Genomic DNA, 10,267 nt, shown 5'->3' with positions numbered 1-10,267 from the left:
GTCCTTTTCTGTACAAAAGGTTTGTAATTTCATGAGGCACCAGTGGTTGATCTGTGGTTTTATTTCCTGAGCAACAGGGCTTATATTCAGAAAGTCTTTGCCAAGACTAATATGTTGGAGGGTTTCCCTACTTTTTCCTCTTGCAGTTTCAGAGTTTTGGGTCCAATATTTCGGGTTTGATCCCTTTGGACTTAATCAACACATAATTCTGAAATTGACAAGAAACATAATTATTGACAAAGAAAATCATATATGTGATATCATGTCTATTTCTATTAAATTTAATAAAAATCCTTAATAAATCACAGCATTATAAAAGTAACTATCAAAATGCTTAGATATTTTCCCACAAGCTTTTACTCCTCCTTTTCATTCACTGCTATCCTTTCTGTTGAGTGGTCATTGCTCTGGATTTTATGCTCTAATAGGATAAAAGATAAAGTTCTTTCATTAGAATTGCCAAGGCCCTGCACAGCCTGGCCAGTCACTGGTTACCCACTTTTCCTCATTTCCTGCTCTCATTCTGCCACATTGGCTTCCATGTTGCTCCTCCAACATTCCAAGTAGAGTCCTATCTAGCACACTTATCACAAGTGGTTAATATTCAATAAAGTACTATATGTAACCACTGATCTAAATGACAACCCACTTCCTCCCTCTCCCATACCTTTATCTGCCTTATAACTTTTTATAGCACTTAGCATCTGACATCCTACACAAGTACTAATGTGACTATTGTCTTTTCTCTCAACAACACTCACATGTAAGCTTTATGAGGGAAAGACTCAGCCTCAAATAATGAATGCTTTAGAAAAAAAATGAAAGTCCTATATTCATTTATTCAACTATCACTGATAATTTACTGTAGAAGAGTCACTATGCTGAAAACACAATAGACAATTAAACTTGTTAAATGGGGGACTGGGGCGATGACTCAGTAAAGTGCTTTCTTCACAAGCATGAGGACCTCAATTTATTCCCCAAAAGCTGTGGGGAAAAAACTGTTGCATTTGGTGCCTTGTAATCCCAGAACCGAGGAAGTAGCATCAGGAGCATCCTGGGACTCAAAGGCCAGCCAGTATAGTCTAAGTGATGAGTTCCAGGCAACATGAGATCCTGTGTGTAAATGATGGACCACATCCCTGAGGATGAAACCGGAGGTTGTCCTCTGACCTTCACATGCATGCACACCCCTGTACCTGCACACATGAACATGCACACACATGCAAAAAAAGTGAATGGTTGAATAAAGGTAATTAATAACATTTTAAGGGTGGGTAGTCTTGTGCCATGGATGTAAAGGCCAGGTTAGAAGACTTAAAAGTAAATCAAGGTTTTGTGGACAGAGCACCCTGCCCCTTGGCTACTGCTAAGGTGTATCCCGATAGAGTGCTGTCCACCGCACCTTGCTGAATGGATTTCTTTCTAGGGAATTTGGGGTACACTGAAGTTAGTCCTTTTAATTTCTTTCTTTTTTGTTTTGTTTTTTGAGGTAGGGTCTCACTCTAGCCCAGGCTGACCTGCAATTCTCTACGTAGTCTCAGGGTGGCCTTGAACTCACAGCGATCCTCCTACTTCGGCCTCCCAAATGCTGGGATTAAAGGCGTGCACCACCACGCCTGGCTGAAGGTAGTCCTTCTTGATTGATCTTTTGGAACAGTTTGGAGGTGTGAACCTCCCCCCCCCCCCCCCGTACCAATCGTCTTAACTTGCAGAAGCTCCATGCTAGACCCCAGTGTACAAGACAGGTGCCAGTTCAGTGCTATGTCTTCCTGTGCGATGTTGCTGGGGACTGCACAAAGCCAGAGGTGAAACAGCCCTTAACAAGTGTGATCATGCTCATAATCTATATTTGCCTTGCACTATATTTCCAGTGCTGCTGGGGAAAAGCCGAATGGAAAATGTATGCTGTTCTAAATATAGCCGTGTCTATACCTGCCAGATTTAGGTTGAGGCTTTTGGGGCACAGCCCAGGCGGTCACCTCCAGAGTAGTGCTTCAACAGGCCTGGTGTCAGAGCAGCTTTCTGACTATAGAGCAAGACAGAAATTTGGGATGCAGCCTGGGGCATAACATCCAAACCACCCCAGTGCTGTTCCCTCCTGTCTTCTGAAGCCCTGAGGGTGGCAGGCTTTCTACAGCGTGCAATCGCAGCACATGCTATTAGAAAAGCCGGGATGTCTTTCAGCTCTCGAGTACTTACGTCTCAGTTTAATGGTTTGCTTCCCCAGTTTCCCTGTTTGTAACATTGTTTGGCTTGTTCTCATCTTGCTCGTTTCGATGTTTCCTTTTTTGTTTACTTGTGTGAGGCGAGGTGGGCATTATGACAGCTTTCCAGGAAGGAGACAAGCCTAGGTGGGAGTGTATCTCATTCAGTCCCATCGCTAGCATGTGGCAGGCGCAGGCGTTCATTAATATTTATGAATGAATGAACGCGTGTGTGAGCGGCCTGAATGAAGGACAGATTCCATGCTTTCCAAATGAGTGCATGGAGGTGGGGTGCGAGAGCCTCTGAGGATGATTTAACCCTCGCATTCACCTTGGGCCGGGGAGGGAAACCAGCCAGAGGCAGACCAGACCAGGCTGAAAGAGGTACAAGCCCCGGGGAAGGGGCGGGGCCACCAGGAGCCCCGGGGAGGGCGTGGCCACGGATCTGGGGGTGGAGCCACTAGAAGCTCGGGGAGGGCGTGGCCATTGGTGCTCGTGGGGTGGCCGGGGCCGCAGGAGAGCGGCGCCATTGGTGCGCGTATGTGGGCGGAGCCACCATGCTGGGTGGGTCGGCACGTTGGAGGGCGTGGCCATATGCCAGGGGGCGGGGCCTCCAGGGGTCTGGGCGAGCGAGACCATTGGTGTGCGCGCCGGGAGGGCGGGCGGGGCCACGAGGCCCTGAGAGCGAGGCCGCGGGCGCGCGCCTGGGGGGGGCGGGTCCGCGCGTGGAGGGCGGAGTCGCGGGAGCGCGCGGGGCGGGAGGAGCGGGACGCGGCGCGGCGCCGCCGGACACCATGGCCCGAGCGGGCAGCGGCGCGCCATTCCTGCCCGGTCCGCTGCGCCTGGCGCACCGCTCGGCCCGCTGAACCAGCCGTGGCCCGGCCGAGCGCGCCGGCGTCGGGCCATGTACTCGGGGAACCGCAGCGGCCAGGGCCACTGGGAGGACGGCGGGGCGGCGGGCGCGGAGGCGGCGGGTCCGGCGGGGACGCGGAGCCCCGCGGAGCTCTTCAGCCCCGGCGCGTACGAACGCCTGGCGCTGCTGCTGGGCGGCGTCGGGCTGCTGGGCGTCGGCCACAACCTGCTGGTGCTCGCGCTCTACTACAAGTTCCCGCGGCTCCGCTCGCCCACGCACCTCCTGCTGGTCAACCTCAGCCTCGGGGACCTGCTGCTGGCCCTCTTCGGAGTCACCTTCACCTTCGTGTCGTGCCTGCGGAACGGCTGGGTGTGGGACGCCGTGGGCTGCGCGTGGGACGGGTTTAGCGGCAGTCTCTTCGGTGAGTTGGGCCGGAGGAGCATCTCTTCCCCCGCCCCGCCCTCCGCAAACTTCCACTCGGCGCGTGGCCCTCGCCTCCCTTCCCGCCCGGCGGCCCCGCGGAGCCCAGCCCCCAGCCCCGCTGCAGCTGCGGCCGCTCCCCCCTCGTCCCGCCCACCCCCCCATCCCACTCTGCTTTCACTGCCTACTGTATGTAATTCAGGGCCATTCACCATGGCCTTTCACCTCGGGGTGCGGGGGAAAGACGGGGGTGCCTGTAGAGTCAAGAGATGGGTGGAGGGAGAGAGAGAGAGATCAACCCTCGAAAAAAAGTTGGAGGGGACGGGGCGAGAAGAGATTTAATTCACGTAGCACCTGTTTGCCCAAATGACAAGGAGAAACCTAAAATAGTAGCAGTGCGTGTATTTTTCCTTTCTTTTACTTTACAAAGGCAGTTGTAACCCTCTCGGTGCTTCCCAGGGAGTGAGACTGTAAGATCTTTTTTTTTTTTTTTTTTAAATCGTATTTTTCCTCCTCATAACCTCCATTTCGCCAGAATCTAAAGTGAGATTTATAAAGTGCTCAGAGAATTCATCTGGAATGAAGGAATAATTAGATAGGCAGCCCGTAGATTTCACTAAAGTGCAACTTGGTCGTCTATGGGAGGCTTACTTCAGTACCCCTAGTCATTTTGGAAAACTTAAGTCTCACAGACTTGACAGGTTGAAGGTTGAGTAACCTAATACATATGATTGTGACATTATAATCTTGGGAAAGAAATTTCATGCATGCGTGCATAAATGTGTATTTTTCAGGCCTTTATGGTTTCTTTATCAGCTCCTGAAATGCACTGGTGATTTGTTCGTGCCTTTCTCTGGGCTGATATATTGGGGAACACAATCTATGCAATGTCACAGGTATTTTCTCATTCATCAGCCTTTTGTGTGTTGACAAATCCAAATATGCTATCTGTCATAACTTTTTTTTTATTTTAAAGAAAACAAAATGCAGAAGTCTTTACTTTGACTGCCTTCATAGTTCTGATATTCCCATCCTCCTGTCCAAACACATTATCCAAGAATTTCCTTTGTATAGAAAATCGAGGGGTATGGTATAGGTGACAGTGTGTTGATAGCACTATGCTAATTAAAAATGTCTCTCAGGCAAGTTTTGTTTTAAAGCTGGACTAATCTGTAATGAAGGCGATTCTAGTCCTAACCTGCACTATCATCAGTAACACTCCCTAGGGTGGGCCACAGGTGCTTGTTCTCGGACATGACAGTTCTTACTTCCATGAAGGGCCTCTCTGTCCTACGAAATGCTATTTCTGTGCAGGGGAGTTTGAAACAGCAATAGCTTTTTTCTTACAAGTGCCTGCAGAATACATCTTCCGTTCTACATCTCCCATTCTTTTACCTTCTTTTTCTCCTCTGGCATGCCAGCTGGAGCCATTCCAATAAGAAGTGATTTTTCTGAGACTGATAAAAAGTTTCACCACTGAGGGCTGCTCCACTGGGACATTTGGTAGTTTTTAAGCATGATTTCATCCCCATTGTAAAATCTGAGGTAGACATTCATTCGTGGGTTAGGGGATACGAGATTCGGCTAAGGCCAGGTGTGGAAACAAGTCAAGAGTGAGGCCACCGCCGAGCTTAAAACACCTTAAGCAAAGTTGAAGCATTTCTTTGCTTGGAGCTGCTCCTAGATGAGGTGAGGGATGGAGAAAGGGACCGCACTCCTCTTTGCTTGTCCTGTGAGCCAGCACTGACCAGCCACAGAGTATTGAAGGAGGGATAGTTTAAGACGCCGGGTGTAGCTGCCCAGTGCAGAGCTTTGGCGAGGCTGTGCCATCCGCTGGGAAGAACGCTGGGCTGGTAGCATAGGACAGGCCGGCTCGTGCCCAACTTGTGTGGGTTTCTTTCCCTTCCCCAACAAGGCTCTCATTTTCTCTGTCTTTGTTATGGAGTGGTTGCATTGTTCCTAAGGTCACCCCTCTCTCTTGTGTGTTGAGGACTCCTTTGATATCTGTAGGTTAGAAAGTGCCTGGTCTCAGAGCTTATGACTTGATCCCTTCCTGCTTCCTCCTACCCTCACCCCTGCCTCTTCTAAGGCTAGAAGAAACACTGCGCTTACATTTCTTCAGATGCCTCCGTAGGTCTGTTTCTCCATGCCCTGGAAGAAAGCCTGACAAGTAATTCAGGTGTTCTTGCATATGCACCTGAGTAGGCCAGGCAACTGCTTCATTCTTGCTCGGGTTCAGGCTTCAGAGATGGCTGAAATTAGGTGAAACCTCCGATAATCATGAGTCAAAAGCTCCACTAGACGGGCCTGTCAGAATCACCATTTCAGTGAAACTCACCAGTTAAGCCTGTCCTAATCAAGTTTATCCAAGTTCCAGCGGAATGGCTTCTTTTATCAATGCCCAGAACAATCATTTGTGTACAAATCTAGATGCCAGTAAATTTACCTGTGGTGCTAATTAGAACTCTCACTGCGGTTGTGCATGATGAGCGGGGAAAAGACTGGCATGGGGTGTGTAGTGCTTTAACCTGAAGGTTTCCTGGTGAGTATGCCCTTTAGAGAGAAAACTTTTCCAATTCTGGCCATGCCTAGTGCCACACAGGGATTCTACATGCAGAACAATAAAATGTGGAAGAGAAAAGGACTTTCTTCACTACCCATTCAAAAATAGTAATAGCCTATTGGTCTTGGCAAGGGATGTATACAAAAAAAACTTTCTTCTTAGCATACAGAGATTCACAGTTACAGAGAGTCTGGCAAAATGCAGACACTGCCTTATTTAAATATTCAAAGTAGTGTTATCTATCTAAAATATTTTAATACTTGAAACAGTAACATGCATGTACTTTCATGTAAAAATTGTTGTAAATCTCCTCAGGTCTGTCCCTTTTTGCATCTACATGCTTTGAAATGTCAGTTATTGAATGAATTCTTTTGTAAGGTCTGACTGGCTATCCAGTCAGCGTAGTCTCATGTAGCCACTGCAAGGTCCTGGGGAGGTTGGGCATGGGAAGGTGTTTTATTTGGCAATTTTGAAATCACCTGCAGACTTAATTGGCCACAGTTAATATTCCTAGTCAGGGTGATTCCTAGTATGAGTACAGGACATAGTCTTCTCCATAAACTCAGTGAGCCACACATTTCTTTTAGTCCGTTCTCATAGTAATGTGTAGTTTTACTTAAATATTTTCTTAAAATCTAAAGGTTGTATTATGTTAATTTTATTTTTATGGGACATTGTGTCCTTTATTTATTACTATATTGCCTGACTCAAAGAGGGTATAATGTCTTCTTTGTTCTCAAATTGACAAGTGCGTGAGCAAACATTGAATGACTTGCTTTAGTGCAGGTTTGTATCTAGTGAACAAGTCAGGCTCCAATGAATTGCAATTGCTATTGCATGAAATTAGTTTGATATTACTTACAATTGTATTTCTTGAATTTTCTTCTTTCAGAGAAGAGTTCCAGTCATAAATGCACATGTGATGCATTTTAACATTTACTGCTAAGGTGAAAAACAGAAATGAAAACGACACATCCGTTTGCGTCTCCTCAGATGTGATTACATGTACTTGATCATGTTTCTGTGCTACTGACTGTTTGCTTTCTTTAAATGTTTAAACAGTAACGGTTAAACAGCTAGAACCAGCAAACTCAGTGCTCATCCCAAGGAGAGATTTTGTTGTAGCGTCAGCACCTCAGAGGAGCTGTCATCCTAGATCGACGCCCAGCTCCTTCCTCAGGTCTCACCGCACTCAGTCCAAGGATGGCAGACAAACTCCCCACAGAGTTTGATGTGGTTATAATAGGGACAGGTTTGCCCGAGTCCATCCTTGCCGCCGCGTGTTCAAGAAGTGGACAGAAGGTTCTGCATTTGGATTCCAGAAGTTACTATGGAGGGAACTGGGCTAGTTTCAGCTTTTCAGGACTCCTGTCCTGGTTAAAGGAACATCAACAAGACAGTGACATTGAGGAAGAGTCCAATGCTACATGGCAAGACTTGATTCATGAAACAGAAGAAGCTATCATTCTCTGCAAGAAAGATGAAACTATTGAGCACACTGAAGTTTTTTGTTATGCCAGTCAAGATGAGGGGGTCAACATTCAAGAGGAAAATCCTTCCTCTGGGGCATCTGAAACCTTCATTGAACCTCAGGAGTCTATAAGCTTGCCCAACGAAAGTCACTCTTCATATGTCACTAACTCTGAAATGCCCACCAAACATGCAGAGACATCTGATAGAGTGAGTTCACCAGCTGCACCTGGTGTGGAGGAGGAAAAGGACTGTGGGGATAAAACTTGTATGCACAGGGTTTCCAGTGGAGGTAAAGATGAAAACACGCTGGCCGTACAAGACAACACTGACGAAGCAACAAGAAACAGGGTTACTTATGCTCACCTGGTTAAAGAAGGAAGGAAATTTAATATTGACTTGGTATCAAAGCTGCTGTATTCTCAAGGATCACTAATTGATCTTTTAATCAAATCCAGTGTTAGCCGTTATGCAGAATTTAAGAATGTCACTCGAATTCTCGCATTTCGGGAGGGAAAGGTAGAGCAGGTGCCTTGCTCCAGAGCAGACGTCTTCAGTAGTAAAGAGCTCACGATGGTTGAAAAGAGGATGCTGATGAGATTTCTTACCTTCTGTTTAGACTATGAGCAACATCCTGATGAATACCAAGATTACAAGCAATGTTCATTTTCAGAGTATTTAAAAACTAAAAAATTAACTCCCAACCTCCAACATTTTATACTGCACTCAATTGCAATGACATCAGAATCATCTTGCACGACATTAGATGGCCTTAAAGCGACACAAAACTTCCTTCGGTGTCTTGGACGGTTTGGCAACACACCCTTTTTATTTCCCCTGTATGGTCAAGGAGAAATTCCCCAATGTTTCTGCAGAATGAGTGCAGTTTTTGGAGGAATCTATTGTCTTCGCCATAAAATCCAAGGTCTTGTGGTTGACAAAGATTCTGGAAGATGCACAGCAGTTCTAGGCCACTTTGGCCAGAGGATAAATGCGAAGTATTTTATCGTGGAGGATAGTTACCTCTCCAAGGAGACACGTTCGAATGTGCAGTATGAGCAGATCTCAAGGGCAGTGCTCATTACTGATGAGTCTCTGATGAAGACAGACTCAGACCAGCAGATCTCCATCTTGATCGTGCCTCCTCTGGAACCAGGAACTTGTCCTGTCCGGGTCATAGAACTATGCTCATCAACCATGACGTGCATGAAGGGCAGCTACCTGGTGCATCTGACCTGCTCGTCTTCAAAAACGGCGAGGGAAGACTTGGAGCCAGTGGTGAAGAAACTATTCACTCCGCTCACAGAAACAGACACAGACAAGGAAGAACTCGGAAAACCCAGGCTGTTGTGGGCTCTTTATTTTAACATGAGAGACTCCTCTGGAACGAGCCGAAGCTCATACTGTGGCTTACCACCCAATGTTTATGTGTGCTCAGGGCCTGACTCTGGCCTGGGAAGTGAGCATGCAGTGCAGCAAGCAGAGACCCTGTTTCAGGAGCTCTTTCCCTCCGAAGAGTTCTGCCCTCCCCCTCCAAATGCAGAAGACATCATCTTTGATAGTGAAGACCACCGACCAGACACTCCTGGAACCAACACTGTGATAGCTAAGCTTGAGTCCCAGGAGGAAAGCAAAAGCCTGGAGAGCCCAGGACGCTTTCAGAATTAGAGAAGAGCAAGGTGGAACTGCTCTTCAAGCTGGACTTGACGTTCCTGTGTGAAGGAGCTCTGTCTCAAAGAATCAGTGGCTCCGCGCTGAGTGCTGATCCAGATGCTGTCTTTAACTCCCTCAGACATTGGGTGTTGGTAGCTTTGTTAACAGAGTTATTGGTTATTGAACTTTATATATTTTAGAATGGCTTCAGGATCCAGAATCTTTAAACATTGATAGATTTATTTTACTATTGGGTGTTTAGGTGCGGGCTCTATATTAACTTTGCTTAAAGAAAAGTAATGTTATACCTGCTTCTTATGTTCAAATATTGTTATTGTGTACACAAAATTAGCGTCCAAGGAATATTTTTGCAACTATTACTGTTGATCTCTCTGTTTGTGTAATGAAACAGTAGCTTCTGTGAATCTTTGTGTACAACATAACTATGTAGAATTGGTAGGAGTGAAAACAATACAAGCGCTACTGTGAGGAATACAACTGTTTGTTACAAGATTAGCTGTGCATGCTCCTGTAGTATTAGTAAGGGCTGACATTTACATTTTACCTGCTTGACCTTTGTAGAGCAGGGGAACCCTCATAACTTTCTGCTTCATAAAAGAGGGGGAAGTTAGGAACTGAAGACTTCATGTTTTAAGAGGCATACTGTAAGCTGAGCATGGTGGCTTGTTCCTGTAATCCCAGCATTCAGGGGGTAAGGCAGGAAGATTGCTACAGGCTTTCGGCCTGCCTGAGTTGTTATGTGAAACCCTGTCTCAAAAGAGAAAGAGAGGGAGAGACAAGAAAAGAAAGAACAAAAATAGGAAAGAAAACAAAAAGGTACATTGCAAAGAAAACTAAGGGGATAAGATGAGTCCAGAAAATTGCTGCTGAGCCCTACACCAACATGTAAGAGGACTTCCAACAATTACTAATTCAGGCCAACAGAAACTACCCGATACTTCAGAATGACTATTGAGGAATTCCTTAGGAGAAACTGAGTAAGCTATTTCATTGTGCAAACATGAGTCTTTTAAAAAAAAACAAAACATAAAACATAGAAACAACCCAAAAACTCTCTTTAGCCAGATGTGGTGGTGCAGG

At 46.4% G+C, this 10,267-nt stretch overlaps 2 protein-coding genes across 3 annotated transcripts in view; both read left to right on the top strand.

Moving 5' to 3' along the window:
* The first annotated feature begins 3,111 nt into the window (after positions 1–3,111).
* The window catches only part of Opn3 (opsin 3), a 39,918-nt gene continuing 32,762 nt past the window's right edge, over positions 3,112–10,267 (top strand). The window contains exons 1-2 of one of the 2 annotated variants that reach the window (XM_045148429.1): positions 3,112–3,481; positions 6,936–7,066. In XM_045148429.1, the coding sequence (XP_045004364.1) occupies positions 3,112–3,481; positions 6,936–6,976 (411 nt within the window). In that variant the 3' untranslated portion in view covers positions 6,977–7,066. Of the gene's footprint in view, positions 3,482–6,935; positions 7,067–10,267 lie in introns of those variants that run through there. The other variant, XM_004653438.2, reaches the window with a different exon arrangement.
* Chml (CHM like Rab escort protein) lies at positions 7,247–10,253 on the top strand. Its single transcript, XM_012947672.2, has one exon. The coding sequence runs from the start codon at positions 7,247–7,249 to the stop codon at positions 9,179–9,181; it is 1,935 nt and encodes a 644-aa protein (XP_012803126.2). The 3' UTR covers positions 9,182–10,253.

The sequence above is a fragment of the Jaculus jaculus genome, chromosome 1 (assembly GCF_020740685.1).
Source record: "Jaculus jaculus isolate mJacJac1 chromosome 1, mJacJac1.mat.Y.cur, whole genome shotgun sequence".
NCBI classification, from domain to species: Eukaryota; Metazoa; Chordata; class Mammalia; order Rodentia; family Dipodidae; genus Jaculus; species Jaculus jaculus.
This window is presented reverse-complemented; position numbering and strand designations above follow the sequence as displayed.

Bases quoted from the DNA above. Each gene is read 5' to 3' on its own strand.
- Chml (XM_012947672.2), top strand. From the start codon at position 7,247: ATGGCAGACAAACTCCCCACAGAGTTTGATGTGGTTATAATAGGGACA.